General features: G+C 37.3%; 1 protein-coding gene across 2 annotated transcripts in view; it reads left to right on the top strand.

Moving 5' to 3' along the window:
* The window catches only part of tenm2 (teneurin transmembrane protein 2), a 712,086-nt gene that overhangs the window by 287,742 nt on the left and 404,468 nt on the right, over positions 1 to 19,876 (top strand). For both annotated transcript variants that reach the window (XM_031898791.1, XM_012959675.3), the window contains exon 3: positions 10,061 to 10,270. In XM_031898791.1, coding sequence (XP_031754651.1) covers positions 10,061 to 10,270 — 210 coding nt within the window. The remainder of the gene's footprint in view (positions 1 to 10,060; positions 10,271 to 19,876) is intronic.

Raw genomic sequence — 19,876 nt, 5'->3', positions numbered from 1 at the left:
TCTCAGTGTGCCCCACCGGCGCGCCCCACCTGCCTCCTGCAGGGCAGTCAGGGAGCCTTTGCCCCTTACCCCTCTCCTCTAGGAATTTTTTTCTAAAGAAAAATGTGTATTTCCCATATAGGCACCCAAGGGTCACCCCCCTAATGCTGCCACCCTATGCACAGGCCCCTCAGATGCCTATATGGTAAATATGGCCCTGGATATTGGACATACACCCAGATTTATCCACCTCTTTAATCCTGATTATAGGGTAGCTAAATCTTAGGTGGGGGAAAAGGTTTCTAATACACATGGTGAGTCTGCAGACCCTTTTTCCTAAAACTCAACATTAGACACCAGTGTTGATTCCTTGAAATCTGTGGTTTTTCCTTAACAGATTTCTGCATGCATGGAAATGCTTGAAGTACAGTACACATTGGGGTATGATATCACTTAAAAGAGAAAGATTCTGAATGTGCAAGTCTATTTTTCATGTAACTGTTTAATGTGTGATTTTTACCACCTACAGATACCCACTGCATGTTATTTTATTCCACTAATTGTTACCTATTTTGTAGCAAGTGCCACTATTAAATGTCAGAGAGAACCGAAAGCAAAAATCAAATGCTCAGAACACATTTGTGGAGAAATGTATAGTTCCCAGTGGAGATTTTTATTTCGCTACTTAGAAATGAGGTTGACTGGAGTAGGTCAAACCTTTACTTGGGAATATTTGTCAGGGCTCGAGACACTGTGCTTTAATCAGGAAATAGAAAATAGAAACAAACCTTGATATGTTAAGCAGAGGAAATAATTAAATGGTTGGGACTTTCAAATAAAAACAAAAAACTTTTGCTTTATAATAGCAAACTATTATGTAATATTTTGAGAGTAGGAAAATGATGTTAACCTTCATCCTGTCTATCTGACAGGGTGGAGTAGACATGAGCAAGTCATACCAAAATGGTCTCCCCCCAACTCCCCCCCAATAGCTTTTACTAGCTATCACACACCTGGCTCATTCTCCTAAAACATGCTACAATAGGAGTTAGTCCCTCATTCACTGCCCCTCTTCCTGGACTTCCCCAGAGGTCAGCGTTGGGCCACCAGGAAAAACTGTGGGCCCCGGTGGCCCCGACCCAATCCCTGCAGTGCTCTCCACTGTTCTGCCGGTCTCCCTCCCCTAATGCGCTTCAGGTAAGTTTACTTAGACGCACTTGAGGGAGGGGGTCGAACGGGAGGGAGGGGGTCGAACGGGTGTTTAGGGCCACTGCAGGGAAGGGGGGGGGTGAAGGTGTGAAGCCCCAGTGTGCCCTGCATTCCCCAGTCCAACCCTGACTTAGGTAGTTTCCTTTCCTTATCTCAGAGGATGCCTTCTTATATCTCAGATGCCCTAGTAATTTGCAACCTCCTTGAGTAGCGTCAAAACAAAACATGCCTTAAATAGAAAAGAACAAAAACAAGACGCCACCTGTTTAGATTTAAGGAACAGAACATTAACTTAAACATTTACCTAGGGGCCAATTTATTATGCTGTGTAAAAAATAGCCAAATTTGCCACACATCACCAGGCAAATTTTTTTTACAAATTTTCTCTGCCCCTGGAACATAAGTTAAATAATGACATTCAGATACCAAAATCTGCCATTTATTTTTCACAGCTTTTTACACTGTTCTTTTGGTGAAAGCAGTCATCCATTTTGTAGGGCAGCAGCTACATGAGTTCCCCACCCTGCCTTCCTGCTTCATATTGTATGGCAAAAAGCTGGTATCTTGGGGTAGCACCAGGGGTTAAGCAGTGAGGAAGGTGGGACCCCATTTTTGTAAGTTAGGTAGGCTATGCAGCTTAATTAGCAGTCACAGCTTTGGTGGGTCCTTTGTCAGTCTGCTGGGCATGGTGGTATGGTACTGGACAGTACTGGATCATTGTGGCAATCCCTAAGGAGGTGGGTACCCACGGTAATGTTGGATATGGTCAGTTACTTCCCCCGGGGCTTGGTCCCTTGTGGATTGTTTGTTTAAGAACAGTGGTGTGGATATTACAATACTATGGGGTAGATTTATCAAAATGTGAGTTCAGAGCTGAATACATAAAAACTCACCTACATTCTATTCATTCAAGTTATAACTCACTTTTTGATAAATACGCTTCTAAAAAACCCCTTGGAATAAATAGAACGTGGGTGAGTTTTTATATAATAAAAGCTCTGAACTCACATTTTGATAAATCTGCCCCTATATGTACTCGCTGAGCTACGTGCAAGCGGCTAGTAGGTATTGCTGGCATATATATATATATATATATATATATATACAATGTTCAATGTTTTACATATGACTGATATAAGGAATAAAGCTTTGGCCATATCATCCAATTAAAAGTGATGTCACGTGTGTTATTTAGCAATGGGTAGAGGAAGCAAGCAATGGGCCGTGCCCCTAGTCATGTCCAAGGTTACAGACATCTAGTTAGTTTATTATAGGTACTGTATCTGTATATATTGTATAAGCTTTGGGTCTAGAAAAAAGTACAATGATCCTGTGGGATTTTTTTTTTGTTTGTTTATTTTGTTACAACCGTAAATCCCAGTAGGGGACCGGTCATAGTAAACAACTTAAATCTTAAATGGCAACTTTTTCAGGTCGGGCTTTTTGTTGCTGAAAACCCAAATTTTTCCGAGATTTATAATATGACAAAACGCACCTTTTCTGCAACTTTTTTCCGTTTGAGCTCTTTAAGTTTAGATCTTTTGTGGAATGACATTTGTGGAAATTAGTTTATTTGTGGTGTCAAACAAATTTGGGGGGGAAAAGAAGAATTTTAGTATACCCCACCACCCCAAGTTAACACTTTACTCCTTTAAACTTATATTTTTAAAATGTTTGAAACAGGGATGTGTACATGTGACCCTATCTCCTCGTGAACAAGTTGGGAGTTGTAGTTTGATACTCAGACATGTAAGATGAGCATCTCTGAAGCACATTAAAGTGCAAATGTACTATTATTTGTGTTTTTTTATTTTCCAGCGTAACTGTGAGTTGTTACCAAGCATTGCCGTTAGCTGTACACAACAGTATGCAAAGCAATTTGATTTTGAAATTCCATAATAACTTTCTGTTTTCACAGACACATCTTATTTTTAGTTCTCAATTCACTTTAAGCTGACACCGGTGACATTAAGCAATTCAGTTATTCATAACAGCTGAAAAAAGTAGCATTTCCCGTAAATTGACAAAAATTATTAAATTGTGGCAAAAAGCCCATCTGTGATGAATGTGCAAATGGCCAGCGCTGATGGTTAAAGAATCATTTTATCATCAGGATAAAACGGGTGCCACGTTCTACTGAAGAGTAATGGGGAGATACTACATGATAATATGGTGGTTTTCATTTCCAGAACAAATGCTGTTTCTACTGAAAAGCTTTGCTACAAGCATAGTTACAATAAGTACCTCCAAAAATGCAGCTGGACTCATTAAGCATCACAGTAATATTCCCCTTTACTCCTGTACAGCAAGATGTGTATCTTTTACCCCAGAATGAATAACCAAGGATAATTTATATCCTAAAAAGTGACCTGTGTGAATTTTACCAAGTTGCAATATACAGTGTATATATATATATATATATATATATATATATATACAGTTTTATTTTTATTTTTGCTTTATTATTTGTGCACAATCTATTGTTTACATTTGGTTACTAAGCAACACCTTTTGTTGGCGCCAATTCATGCTTTAAAATGATGTAGTGTACGCTGACTCATAATCCCTGCCGAAAGTCCCTGTATAGGACTGAAACGTTGGAATCAATAAATTTCACCGCTTGATTTTTCACGTTTTTGCCTTTTTTGCTTGACATCCTATGTTGTATCTTGATCTCTTGCTCTGGCACCTAGGTATTGCAATATTTGTGTGTGCTTCTCTTTCTGGTATCTATATATATATATATATATATATATATATATATATATATATATTGCCCTTTTACATAGCTTACCTTGAGCCACTATTTAGTGATGGGCTTTGTGCTCCCTCAGAGATCACTTGACAGGAAATAATAATAAAGGAAGTAGTGTGGGAGTAGAAGACAATCCCAGGGGGCGGGCCTTACTACTCTATTTAAGTTTAACCAGCAGCAAATACTACTAGAACAGTATATTTTTATGAAAACAGTTTATTTTATGCAATATATTTTTGTAGAGAATGAGGAATAAGGAATGAAAAGTAACAATAATGATCCAATTGCAAAGTTGCTTGGAATAGGGCATTCGATAACATACTAAAAGTTAACTGAAAGGTGAGCCACTATTTAAGGGCTCCCTTGTGTAGATGTGTGCAATTGCGTCAGTTCATAAGAGCAGGTATGAATGGGTGCATAGGTGTACTCTACAAGGACTGTAGTTGGACTCAAGTACCTTTGTGAATAGCATCAAATTAGCACTAGGTATTTGTGCTAGCAGACGAGATTTTCATTAACCAAAAAATGACCACATTGTGCTCCGCTTACCAACAAAGTTGTTTCTAACATGAGTGCCGGTCCAGTGGCACAAAAGTGTGTATTCAGTGTTACACTCCTTTGTATGTGTGAATGATGAGAAAGTTAGTGAATGGATAGGCGGTAGGATACCTACATGCTCCCCAATCAATACCGCATACAAGCGCCATTTTAGCACTTGCATGTGGGGAATTAACAAATGAAGCCTGTGTGCTCATAAAACTGTTTCGATAACCCCATTTTACATACGTGGATTAGTAAAATGCAAAGGGTAAAAGTAGAAATGTTGGCAGTGCATAAACTCATGGACCCACAAGGGCTTTTTCTTTGATTTCCTAAAAACTATATCAAATACAAAAATTGACTTTTAACATGTTATGAAAGTATTGTAAACAGCTTCACAGATCACTAATGCAGTATCAGTCTCACAAGCAACCAAATAACAGCTTTTATAATTGTCTTGCCCCTATATTGGTTCATTTATTTTTATTTATAAGTGGCATTAAAATTACAAACTAGATAGCTAGGAAAAAAATAAATATTTAACCACCCTTACAAATTAGTACACTGTCCTAGAATAACTCTCTACATTATACTTACTTCATATTCTGAACTTTCTTTTTAATAGATGAGGGAACCTATTTACCTCTAGTGCTGTAGCCCATGTCATGAAATCTACTTTTTCCTTTCATTATTCTTCCTGCAACAGCTGAATAAAGCTTATCACTGGTTGGTTACTGCCAGGCTTTCCCCCCAAAACACCATACTTCTCCCCAAAATTACAACACCATGCTTCATACTAGATTACATGAAATACTTTGGGTGAAAAAAGGCACAGCTTGTTTACTAACACATTTACAGAAACAACAACAATATATAATATAATGTTAACAGCAGTAAAGTCTAAGGCCATTGTAAATGCTACATCCAATATTTAACAATTTAAATCCCAGTAACCTCCGATAGTCGCTGAAGGCTGCAAACAAACTATAAACAAAATTGAGGGGTCTGCCGGTTGTCATTCCTGGACACGGCTTTCCTCCATAACACACACCCCTTCCACCGGGCCCCTTCCATAATTTTGGCCCCAGGTCTGACCCCTCCTACGCCCTATACTTCATACCCCTATCAGCAGCTCCCAGTTTGAGTTATCTGATTTGCCTGTACACAGCACTGACTGCAATACAATGACCTTGGCATATTCAGAGACCATTCTACTTATAAAGAATGTTCCACGTTCTTTAGAATTTGAGTGAAACACATTTCATCAGTATATAGTGGAATAACTCAATTCAGAGAATAAAAGAACCTAAGAAGAAAAAAAGGATCAGCTTGGAAATAAATGTTCATATCGTATGTTTGCGTGTCAGAGATGAACACATATTCATTTACTGCGGGAATAATCAGAAATGTATCATCAATTGTTTTCTGTGTTAGTGAATTGTATGCTCAGGCATATACAAAATGGTTATTGAATACTTTGCTTATCCACTGAATTCAGCCATACAACAGAACAGTCCTTTTGTCTATTTAGAAGATACACAAAGTACACAGAGTGGGAGACATTGCTTCTGGCCAGCCTTGTGTCATTTTACTTCCGATTATATCAGGTACAGAGGAAACAAGGAGACCTCGGATAAAACAGGCTACAGAGCGATTCTAAGAAAAGTCTTCTCTCCCCTGCCATGCTGGCATTATCTGTGCATAAGTGCAGAATACATAATCAAGGACTTATATAGTAACTGAATAACCCTGCATGGTGACTTTCTGCTTTCTTTCTCCACTCATAAAGGGTAGTTAGATTTAATGGTTTATAAGTCCCTTTGATGTGTTGCTAAGGGCATTATCAGAGTGAGCACAGAGATCTACTGCATAAAAATGAAATTAGGTTACTTTAAGCTTATTAGGTGTTTGAAGCTCACACAGATTTTTAATTAAAAAAGTAGAGTTGGAATAAACAAAATGGTGTTATTTTAGCCCTAAAACATTCAGGGGGGTGTAAAACAAACGTGGATGTGTTTTATTACCTTGCAGTGCAATTCAGGCAAATGCTACACAAGCTAACTGACCCCAGTATCTTCCCAGTCTTTGATGTAATTTTTATTAATATATAACGAATTGCGCTCTGCACTATATGTCGAAGCACAGCTAGACCCTAGACACCAGTGTTTTAAGAAGAAGCATCAGAGAACACTTTTGGATCTTTTAATGCCTTAGTACTTATATCCAAGGTCACTTCTTTGTTCATTTTTGTTCCCCCTCCAGACCAGTGAAAGCTATTGATTAGTTAGTATAGGTTATCAAGCGAGGGTTAACAGTGCCAATGTAACTGTGTCACCCGTTACTCTATCACTGTACAATAATCATGTAACTATAGCTCCTATAGAGATGATATAGAGACACATAAAGAGATGATATATAGAGACACATAGAGGCATTCTCAATGCCCCACACAATTGGCCATTCTTTGGGCACTTTGCCCACCACATAGGGCATTAGTCACAGGACTCTGCACTTTGTTCATAGGGCAGAGACCTGCATTCTGCACCTAAAGTGAAGTGCAACCCTCAATTCTAAAGGGACTGCTGGGGGGAGGCACATAAGGTCCATAGTGCCCCTATGTAGCTCATTGAGATGTGAGTTAGGGAGCGGAAGGATGTGCGGATGGCAACGAGGCCCTGTACTTATGGCCTGCCTATGATTGATGTTAAGGATAGGGCTGGGATGCCTCTCCAGATGCTGCTCTCTGCACAGAGCATCAGATTGGGGGGCCCAAGTGCTATTAAAAGAGAACATCCCCCCCCTAACTTTGCCCAGGAGCAGTAAACTATAGCAACCAATAAGATGTTTGGTATAAAATAGGTGACCAGTAAATTCTGCCTGCTGATTGGTTGCTATGGGTTAACTGCTCCTGGGTAAATGTTATGCCTATTATTATATAACCCCCTAAGAGCACTCTTGCACTTGCACCCCCAGGGAGTGACCTCAACAATCTTCTATATGCAATACTGCACTGTACGTGTTATTCATGTACAGTTAGATATGTTTCAGTTTAACAGTAACCTAAATAGTAATTAGTATGTATGTTCACCTGCAAACTTTCACAAGCACATTTGAGCATTTACAGCTGATTTTAAACATTGCACTTAGCATTTCTTGCATGGAAAAATAGGGCCAAATGCTTTTGTGCCTTAGACCAGAGGGACTGATTTTCAAAGCTACACAAATCCACTTTGCCGACCTTCATTTATTGTATAAAGGTAACTAACAGAGGTAAGGGAAATTATAGGAAATGAATTAGGCCCAAGTCAGTTATTTACACGCTTCAGAATTGTTTTTTAATTGTGACCAAAAAGTAGATTTCGCTCCACATCGGAAATAAAAGAATGAAAATGGACAAAGCTGCAAAGTCATATATCGTTTAACATGAATCCTTTCACATTGTAAAAATATACTTTTCAAATTAAATTTGGCTACATAGATTCCATTTTAGTTAATGTTTTCATTATTCATTATTAGTTTTTATTCTCTTATACTACCTCTAAATAGGTTTTGACTTAAATGCACTGCATTTTTTGACATGAGCTCATTCACTCTGGCTTATGTAGAAAAGGGAATAAACACTATCTGGACATCCATGAATAAATATAAATGTATTTTTTACACAGACATATGTGATTTCTCAGATAGAAAGGAAACCATAATATTCTACAGTGACCAGTTCCCTACCCACCTTAGGCTCACAGTGTAATTCTACCCGCCTTTGTTCAATTGAGAAGTGATGGATTCCAGATCTTGAAGTCTCTCTGCTTTTTGTAGTGGGTGCTGCCTAGATTCCTTGTGTATCTACTACTTTACAATAAAACAAATTGAGGGTGGGCATTACACTGTGAGCCTAAACTGGGTGGAGAACTTGTCCCAAAAGGACTTTCAATCTGTGATAGCAGGTAGTGTTTAATTAATCAATTACTGCAGGGTCAGACAGAGTTGGGTGTGCAAGACCAGGGCCCACTCAACAGGCTCCCTAACCCCTATCTCGGGCCCACCTGCTCACTCACCGTCAATTCTTCCCCTGTGCACAGACTTTATACTTAATGCAATGCTGCAATTGAGGGAGGGAGGGCAGCAGGGGAATGACAGGGGGGGGCAGGCAGGGATCAGGTCTGAGTTAATGGAGCCGGTACCCACCAAGTTTTTTCCCGGTGTCCTGCTGGCCCAGTCCGACCCTGTGATTGTATTTCAAGGAATACAATATAATTTTGGTTATACATTGCAAGTATAGAGCTTTATTGATTTTTTTCTTCTTCCTATAAAAAATATCAAGGATATTCATTTTATTGGTGGGGTTTTAGGATATGATCTAAGAGAAGATATATTGTGTTTCACTCCTGTTTGTTATCAATTCATTTAATAACAGCCACTAGTAATGATGGGAGTTGTAGCCTTAAACAACCTGAGCTCAGTGAGATTGGAGGTCTCTGGGGCACAGTAAATCTATGTATAGAAATGTAGAAAAGTGTGCTTGTTTGGCTTTAGCTTTAATTCAAGCCCAGTTTATGTTTCTAAGGGATCTTAAACATTAATGGATCAGTAAAGTTGCTCACTTTAGCACATTTCCCGACCAAGGACTGCTGACTTGTACATTCTGTAGGTCAAAAACTCTGGCTATTTATCACCCAAACTGCATCTGTTTTATATTGTCTGGAGGACAATGACCCGCAAATGGCAAAATATACAATAAAGTCTCAAATGTAAATATACATTCTTTTATTTATAGCTGAAAGAGTTGTTCTTTTTTGTCACTTATTTTTGGTGAGATACCTACTATAGAATTTATGTTTTCTTTTTATAGTATGTATGTACAAAGGCTATAATGCTGAAGAAGCAATGCTGATAGATCCATTTTAATATATGAATATAGTCTCCTTAAATAATGAATATGTTAATGTACACCTACATTCCACTGACTTTCACTGCTAGTGTAGGGCAATTAAAGACAAATGTACATTCAGTCATATAGATGTATACTTGTGTGTATAGACATAGGTTCACAGTAGAATTGAAATAACTGAACCTCTTGTTACCCATTGCTGATGTATTATATACTATATGGGCTTCACAAAATATATTTATATATATATATATATATAGCATTTTTCTCCAAATCCAGTGGCAGCACTTGTACTATTGCATTCATAATTTCTTAGAAAGATCTAAGGATCATTACATTGCTGTCACAATTAGACATTTAGGTCCTTTATACAAACTTGAGATTGCTCACTGTATAAGAGCCAGTGAAATAAGGGGCTAAGAAACACGTAAAAATACATATACATAATATGCTCATTAATGATTAGACCCTTTTGGGCATGCAGTAGGTGCATTGTTATATTGTTATGAGGCCAAGAACCATTTTCATAAAATAGAAGAACAGTATGTTATGCAAGGCCAGCTAATAAAATGGTGACTTGGGCTAATAATGACCTACAATGTATGCTTCAGTTGTCTATACATAATTATGTATTGTTTGCCTGATTACATCTTTATTATTGATCTTGAATCCCTCTTCCTCTTTCTTAGGTCGTCCCATTCCATCTACATCATCGTCCAGCCTTCTGCCATCTGCACAACTGCCCAGTTCCCATAATCCCCCACCTGTTAGTTGCCAGATGCCTTTGCTAGACAGCAATACATCTCATCAGATTATGGACACCAACCCTGATGAGGAGTTCTCCCCTAATTCCTACCTGCTCAGAGCATGTTCAGGCGTACAGCAAGCATCCAGCAGTGGTAAGATCATTTCATCACTTGGTTCGTATTCTCCCCCACCCACATGTATGTTTAGAGCAGGGGTGAGCAAACTACGGCCTGCGGGTCTTTTTAATCTGGCCCACCGAGGATTGGTGTGTCCGCAATATTCTTTCTTTCAGAAAATCCCGACTCCGCAAGTCTCATCACGTGAGACTTGGCGTCAAGACTGCATGTAAGCTCAGCAACGCAAAGCCTAGGGGACTGATGAGCGGAGATGGTGCTGGCCCGGCCGGCCTGTCAAATTTTAAAAGTTAATGTGGCCCCTGAGCCTAAAAGTTTGCCCGCCCCTGGTTTAGAGCCTTTAGCCTTTGACAAATGTAAACCTTTTTAAGGACCTTTTGGTTCTGTTAAATGACCATCTTGGTTCCATTATACAGATGGTTAGTAAACTTTCACAAGTCATTTGTGTTCTTGTGTAACAATAAATTCATGGAAAACAATATAACTGTGTGAGCAGAAGAAAAACAAAGCCGCTAGTGTAGGGAATCAGGAAACACAGTGCTACTTCCAAGGTAGATTGCCGCTAGTCAACAAATACAAAGTATCTTGAAGAAGGCACAAAAAAAAACCATGGTACCATTGTACTCCAAAACAGAAAGTATACTGTTGTCATGACGATTCCATTTGAACTTTAATTTTATTTTAATTATATTTGTTATTGTCAGTAGTGGGATGTTTTATTCCCTTTTAAATGGCTATTTTACATTCATTTACACACCTGAAGTAGCTAATGGGGCTGTAGTATTTGTTGCCAGCCTTATTATGTTATAGGTAAAATGACATCAGATATTAACGCTGTCCAGCTCGGGTTGCCAACTCGCCCCATTAATACGGCCACATTTTAAATCCACATACTACAAAGATTTTAGTAATCAATATACATTTAGATGAATGTACTGTTTCTGTGAAGCCATGAGCGTGCATCTAAAGTAACTGCTAATTAGCCATGCAAGATGTATGACTATGAAGATTTTAATTCATCCAGGTCATGGTGTATTTAGTATAGGAATCTAAAGAAACTGGACTTGCTAAGTAATTGTAAACATCTTCAATGATTACTTAGCAAGTCCAGTTGCTTTATATTTACCTATATAGGTATGGGATCCCTTATCCAGAAACCCATTATCCAGAAAGCTCTGAATTTCGGAATGCCCGTCTCCCATAGGCTCCATTTTAATAAAATAATTCAGAATTTTAAAACTTATTTCCTTTATCTCTGTAATAATAAAACAGTACCTTGTAATTGATCCCAACTTAGATATATGGGGCCTGATTCACTAAAGTCCGAAATAAGGAGTGCTATTTATAGCATGCGTTAAAAATCTTATCACTTCTTATTTTTCGCTCGATTCACTAAAAGGACACTTGTCATAATTAAGAAGCGATGTTCTTGGCGTTATTTATCTTGCAACGACATATTTTCAAGCAATATATTACGCAGCGCACAACATATTACGCAGCACGTTGCTTGAAAATATGTCGTTGCAAGATAAATAACGCCAAGAACATTGCTTCTTAATTATGACAAGTGTCCTTTTAGTGAATCGAGCGAAAAATAAGAAGTGATAAGATTTTTAACGCATGCTATAAATAGCACTCCTTATTTCGGACTTTAGTGAATCGGGCCCATATAATCCTTATTGGATGCAAAACAATCCAATAGGGTTTAATTAATGTTTTATTGATTTTTTAGTAGACTTAAGGTATGGAGATCCAAATTACAGAAAGACCCTTGGTCCCGAGCATTCTGGATAATGGATCCTATACCTGTACTAGATACTTGCAAGATGTAGAGTCAGTATGTGTCTATGTGACCTTGTTTTGCCCATAATGCCATGCTCTATATGTCAAATGTTCTGTTTGGCCCCGAAGCGGGTATCTTTAAAGCAAGAATGTTATTTGAATACATTTATGACTTCTGTGAATAACCAGCTGTTGGCTAACCAAGGTTTTGTGGATCTGTAATTCACAACAGCTGCAGGACTGCTGTAGCTCTTCTCTGCTGTGTATCTTATTGCATAAATTGCATTTGACAAAGTAGACATTATAATATCAGTGAGCATTGTGAGATTTCTTTTGTCGATTAATGAGTTCACAAAACATTACAAAAGATACTGAACAAAAACTCCTCAGCTAGCGAGAACACGTACTTGTTCTCTAACTACCTTTCCTGGCAATACCGAGGCTAATACTCCTGTACAGCCTAATGCACGTGCTTCCAAATCTCTAATTCTGTGACTGTTCTCTGCAAGTGTTAATTATCATGCAAATTGTTGAAATCTGGGATGCGTTAGGGAAGAAGGATGACGAAAATGAGGAAATGAAATGTCTTTTCTAATTGTATGCCATTTGAGTTTCTAGACATACTCAACAAATCACATTTTTCTTAGTTCATTTCACTCTCGAGTATCTTTTTTTATATTAACTGTGATTTAAGGCAGGCAAAACTATTAGTGAATCTCCATTACCAAAAAGAATTACTTACAAATTCTAAGTAGGCACAGTGCATCATTGGAGCTTTTTTATTTCTAAAGATCTGCCCTTAAGGAATTGAGGATGGTAGCAGTTTGCATACTCATAAAATAAAACAATGCTTGCGATGTTACATTAGCATGACTAGAGGATAACAGATTAGGAAGAAAGCAACCACGTTACCTTCGTTACATATCTATCTTATAATATTTTCAAATATGACAAAGCTGCACTTATGGGGTTACAGTTTAAGTTATAGAAAATATAGCTGTTAAAGGGCAATTGAAGATAATCCCATTTCATTAGTTTATTAGTTAAAGATCATAGAGTTTTCCCATTTCCCCACTTCATTCGGAAATAATGCGCATATAGTGGATTAGTGAATATCAGTAGCACTGAAATCTGAAGCACTGAAACTGAAATTTATTTTAATGCTGTTAAGATTATAACCATTTTTTTCCTTGTAAAGTTGTGACTTTTTAGAAATTTACTATGGGGCCCATTTATTAAAATCCATTTTTTTTTTATGGTAAAAGTGCGGAGTAACCACGATAATTCCTGAAGTTATAAAATGTCCCGAAAATGCTTTTAACATTAGTATGAAAATATTGCAATTGCGTTCCGAAAGTCACGATATTTTCGTGCCGAAAAGCCACAAAAACCTTTCTGGCTTTGATGCCTTCCATATCTATCTTAGGAAGCCTTCCATAGGACTCAATGGCACTCAACAGATCAAACCTGGCGAAAACATAGTCCCGAGGAAAGTGTAACCAAAGCGTTAACGAATTCTGAAATGCTCATATTCTTCGATTTTTTCATGGCAATTTAACGAAAACCATGAAAAAAAAATGTAACAAACTTTTCACATACATTCTGAAATGTTCTAGAAGTTAAAAAAGTTCGAAAAAATGTATGTAAAAAAAATGATGTCAAAATTGTTTAGTAAATGGGCCCCTATGTGTTCAAATGCTACAAATTTGAATTCCCCAGCTAAAACTTGCCGAGATCATGTAGAAGTCAATGGCAGATGTCTTCCCTTTCCTCTTCCCTTTCCTAAAAGATCCTTATTTTGCCTCAAAAATTTAAAGGTTTCGGAGTTTCGACGATGGTTTCTATACGACAATTCGATTTTTTGGGGAGACAATTCTAAAAAGTTGTAGTTTCACTTCGGATTTTTTAGTGAATGCCTACTTGAGTTTAGTCAAATTTTCAAAAATAAAAGTATGAGAAGGGGCAGATTTGTCAATAAGTGAGTTTAGAGCTTCATACATAAAAACTCACCCATGTTCTACTCATTCCTATGGGATTTTTAGAAGTGTATTTATCAAATAGCGAGTTCTAACTTTCACCCATTGATAAATATGCTTCTAAAAATATAATAGGAATAAATAGAATGTAGATGAGTTTTTATATATTGTCAGTGGCCGGCACAGGAGGGGTCATTTACCAATGCCCAAATGTAAGAACTAGAGCACTATGGAGTACAAAACTGAGGTGATCATCCCAACTCAACCATGGTCGGTAAGTGTTTGGCAAGTTTAAAGGACATGCTTTGAGCTGAGTAAGGATGATCTACATAGGAAGCCCAATTAATTAATGAAAGCAATCAAAATAAACAAAGCTAATACTTTTAAGAAGATATTAAAATTTAAAAAAGGTTTTAAAATAGAGCTTGCTCTTTGTTTGCACCCTTACCCTCCCCATTGCTTCCACACACCCCCAACCATTCACTCCCACCTTCCTGTTGACACTTGCCCACTCCCTCCCCTTTAGTAGCTCATTTTGGAACAATGTGCCTTAGCCAAAAGCCTATCCTGCCCGCCATCAGCCATCAGGGTCGGACTGGGCCACCAGAACACCAGGAAAAAACCCGGTGGGCCCCAGCGGCCCAGACCTGATCCTTGTTGCCTCTTCCCTGGCTGCCAACATCCTCCCTGATGTGTTTCACTTATGCGTGCTCAGGGTAGGACATCAGGCAGGGGCTCCTGCAGAGGGTTGGGGAGACGTGGCCAGAGGGGGCACTTTGGGCACCCCCGGTCTGACCCTGCCAGTCCTAGTTCTGGCCCTGTTTTGAAGCAACATTGACTCTTGGAATATAATTATTAGAAATAACCTGTCTCAGGCTTCTATAAATAAAATCCAAAGACACTTATTTAAATCTTAAATATTAATTTGAATTGCTCATGCTTTAGATTTGCCCCATTTCAGAATCCAGGATATAATTAATTAGACCCCAAAAGTCAGCCTTAACCTAGGCCCTGTAAATTAATACCAAGATCTGTTTTTTATCTCACTGGGCTGTAGTCTCCCCGTCATGAGGTATGTCAGCAATTAGAATTCCCATCTCTTTGCATTGGTGCCTCATGCAGAGAAGCTGTTATGAAGTGTGATGCACTTGACAAATTGTCCCATATAAATCAACCCAAATATTGTCTACTGACACAAGGAACGAAAGATTGACAATACTATAGTGACATTAGAAGCTACACACTCAAGATGACAACATTACCATAATTCTATAGACAGCATTTCTCCATCTTGAAGTATTGCGTTACTTGACTTCCTCAATATAAATTGTTCTCAAAGTTCTTTCCTTCTCTGCAGACACATTCAAGTATTTTCAGCCCATGGATGGATAACATGCAGTGTAATATTTCTTTTAATGTTGAGCATATTTGCACAAATTAGGTTGATATGCTCAATTACTGAAAATATTATATTTGCAGTTATTAATATTGGTGTTTCTGCTAATAATGTCAACTAATATGACACAATCTTGAATGAACTCTTTAAGTGACAAGTAGAATCTAGTAGATTGCTATAAAAATACCAGTGATTTATGCTGGCAACATGGTGGGCTGCTAAAGAAACATCCCTTTAGACAAATTTGAAAAATGCTTGTTTCGGTGTGAGTTGATTCCCAAATATACACTCACACACAACTGCATAGAATTAAACCAAGAGTTATACTGTACTATAATACTATTACAGTATAACTAAATAGGAAAAAACGGTAGGTAATAATAGGAATAGGGTTAGTTGACCAAAGATGTACCTCTACAGAGAAATTAGGGCTCAGACACAGCCATGCTTTCTTCAACATTTGCAGTTTTATTCTCGATGAATCAGCACATCCACTTAAAAATGTAGTATTTTAGCCCATCGCGCACCAACAGCGCTCACTATAATAATCAATATCAAGGGGGAATTCCATTGCTGGTATTATGTAGACTATTAAAGCACCATAAATCTTTATTAGACATCATCAGTGCTCCCCTGCTTAAGATAAATCTGATTATAAGATTCTTAAAATGGCATTACATCACTGGTGTAATTGGTTTATCATTTGGAAAAAACAACATCAATCATAACTAGTAAACCACACAGTAAATGAGCTCAACCTTTACACTGAGGAAGTCTGATAGCGTAACGATATCAAGCCAAGTTCAGTTTAAATATATTTGCTTTTATTCATATCCTAATGTAAAAAATAATAAGAATAATAGTAATAATAATAACTTGAGCTATGTTGTTTTTTCCTGCTGCCATGTAACTTTCCTTTCAGTAGACAGCTACTGTCTTAAGATACACCCCAAATTACAACATTAATTTTATGTATTTATAAAAGCATATATATATAAAAAATCCTTGATTTTAAAAATCACGCCACTTATGTTTTGGCCTTTTGTATGAGCCCAAGGCCACCACAGCAGCAAAAAACATTTGTTTTTGGGCATCCCAATGGCTTCCCTTCTTTTTTACTGCTGATTCTTAGGTTAAATTCACTTGCCAGACATTTATCAAATAAAGTGAAAAGGCATGTGTGGGAAAAAGTTGCAAAAAGCCAAAGTTTTTTGACTTGTTGCACGCTAACCGTAACTTTCTTGAGTTGTTTCACAAAAGCAGTGTCAAAAATTCAAAAAACTCAAAAAGTTCAAAGCAAGGAGAGACTTTCCAGGGAAGGGATATCTGCTGTGGACTTTTACATCACCTGGACAGGTTTTAGGTGGAGAATTGTCACAGAAAAAAATGCATAATAAATCTAGATAAAGTCGCAACTTTTTTCCCCGCAAATTTTGCGGGATTGCCAACTTTTTCAGCATCAAAAACCCTAACTCCAAAAAGTTGTGGGTTAGTAAATGCCCCCCAAGGAGTATGCACAAATAACAATATATATATATATATATATATATATATATATATATATCTATTTCAATCCAGATAGTGTCAGCACTCCAAGGCTCAATATTCCACGGGATGCACAGCCAAAATATCAGTATACAGAAAATAATAATCGTCCGTAGCCGGCACACCCTTCAATACTTTGTTAAAAATTTATTGAAAACATATTGTTTTTAAAACTGACGTTTCGGTCCTCATTAGGACCTTTCTCCTTGAAAGGTTTTTAAAAACAATATGTTTTCAATAAATTTTTGACAAAGTATTGAAGGGTGTGCCGGCTACGGACGATTATTATTTTCTATATATCTATCTATGTATATATACTTATAAGAAGGACCAGCACACCAGGTCACATCAATATCTTCTTTTTATTCACCGTGCAATCCAAATTTTGGTCCCTTTTGGGACCTTTATCAAGGACAAAAGAGGGACTGAAACGTTGGATTGCACGGTGAATAAAAAGAAGATATTGATGGGACCTGGTGTGCTGGTCCTTCTTATAGGTATTTACTAGTGATGGGCGAAATGTTTAGCCAGGCATGGATTCGCGGCAAATTTTCAAAAAGAATAGCCGCAGGCAACAAAAGAATAGCGGCGGGGGACAAAAGAATAGCCACGGGCGACAAAAGAATAGCCGTGATCAACAAAAGAATAGCCGCACGACAAAAGAATAGCCACGGGCGACAAAAGAATAAACGCGGGCGACAAAAGAGTAGCCATGCGACAAAAGAATAGCCATGGGCGACAATTTTTTTTTGTTTTTAGACGCGCAACATTTTCGCCGTTTCGTGAATCTTTTGAAAGATTTGCAAATTTTTCGGCGAAGCAAAACGGGACAGATTCGCTCGTCACTAGTATTTACATGTTTTGATCTAGCACCTGCTGGACTGGTTTAGAGTGCAGACACACAACTTGACTCATATTTTATATAAGTGAGCATTCCCAATCATCTGAGCCTCATCAACTTCAACAGACAATATATTTCCTACTCAAACAGCAAGCAGGTACAGATAAGCAAGGGCATTCTGATCATTGTAGTGGGTTTTAAAGAGAAGCATAGTAGTCAGATCACTAGTTGTGCCAGGAGCATAAAAATTACCCGCAAAGCCCCAAATACAATATCATTGTATTCAACATAGCCGTAGGACCTGGGAGCAATCCACTTTTCTACTGCTTTGTTTCTAACACATGGTTTTTTAGACAAAGTTACAAAACTTAAGCAGAAATTCACACTATTTTCCTTTAAAGGGCAGCCAATTGTGGTGCAAAGCAGAGGTTTTTAGAATGCAGCTGTTACATATTGTAAGGCATTTATAGTTCATTTTTTCCCATTAATAATGTACAGTGTATCTGTTTACAATTAGAGCTAAATTAAAATTATTGCAATTCTCTTTAGCTAAGAAGGTTTCATGTGATGACACCTGTCACTAAATGAATGCATTGTGGGATTTCTCTGATGAAGTGCCTTTAAACTTGATGAATGTTTATACATGACAGTTTTGTTTAGAACTGTGTTAACAATGTCAACACAAATAAGTGTTTGGTTACTAAATATTTTTCAATACTGTATCGTAATAACTATGGGGGCACAATATTTATAAATCAAGCCAAAGTAAATAGGCAAAATAAAATAGCTGCTGCAAAAACCAATTATACAATATTAAATAAAAGGCAGATTTATTCCCAGCAGTTTGTTTTGAACCCCTAGTTTCTTAACACTTAACACATAAATTGACACATTAATCAAAGCAGAAATAGTCAGAGCTGACTCTTTTGGGCATTTCAACATAATTCTAGTTTTTTGAGTGTTAGATCTCAGACAGCACTGCACTTTAAACCCTAAAGAATCACTTGTTCAGGTATCAGACCCCTTATCTGGAAACCCATGATACAGAAAGTTACGAATTACATAAAGGCCATCTTCTATAGAGTCAATTATAAGCAAATAATTCTAATTTTTAAGATTAAGATTTCCTTTTTCTCTGTAATAATAAAACAGTAATTTGTACCCAATCCCAACTAATATATAATTAATCCTTATTGGAGGCAAAACAATCCTATTGGGTTTATTTAACATTTATATGATTTTTAGTAGACAAGGTATTTAGATCTAAATTACAGAAAGATCCCTTATCCGGAAGACCCCAGGTCCCAAGCATTCTGGATAACAGGTCCCATATGGATAATTTACCAGTTTGGAAAGCTCCTTTCTGAACTAGATCAGATCATTCCAAAATGAAAAAGAGTTTGCTATACTAGTATGGGATCCCTTGCCTGGAAACCCGTTATCCAGAAAGCTGCAAATTACGGTGAGCCTGTCTCCTATAGACTCCATTTTAATAAAATAATTCAGAATTTTAAAACTGATTTCCTTTTTCTCTGTAATAATAAAACAGTACCTGTACTTGATCCCAACTAACATAAAAATAATCCTTATTGGAGGCAAAACAATCCTATTAGGTTTAATTATTGTTTTATTGACAGAAAGACCCCTTATCCAGAATACCCTTGGTCCCGAGCATTCTGCATAACGGGTCCTATACCTGTACAAAAATAGTTTTGCAATAACAATAGGGGGTATATTATACATGTATAAATGGCATTCTGAAAGTGGATAAAAAAATACTAGTTTACTGGTTTATTATCAATATTTGTATCCCTCTTTTCTGTTTTAATTGTGAGTTTGATTAGTCAGGAATTTTATTTCCTCATCTGGAGTTGATTAACTTTTTTATCTTGTTTATAATTCATACAGATTTTTTTTTTCTTCATTTTTGCTAGAAGTATTTGTAATGCTTTACAAATTAAGGTTATAATTTTTATGGTTTTAATCCCATCCTTGCTCTAGAATTTCTCTAAGCTTGAATTAAAAAAATTGAAAAAAAAGACATTAAAAGCATCTACCGGTTACTGTATGGTAAGTTTATTTTG

Source organism: Xenopus tropicalis, chromosome 3 (assembly GCF_000004195.4).
Source record: "Xenopus tropicalis strain Nigerian chromosome 3, UCB_Xtro_10.0, whole genome shotgun sequence".
Lineage (NCBI taxonomy): Eukaryota > Metazoa > Chordata > Amphibia > Anura > Pipidae > Xenopus > Xenopus tropicalis.
This window is presented reverse-complemented; position numbering and strand designations above follow the sequence as displayed.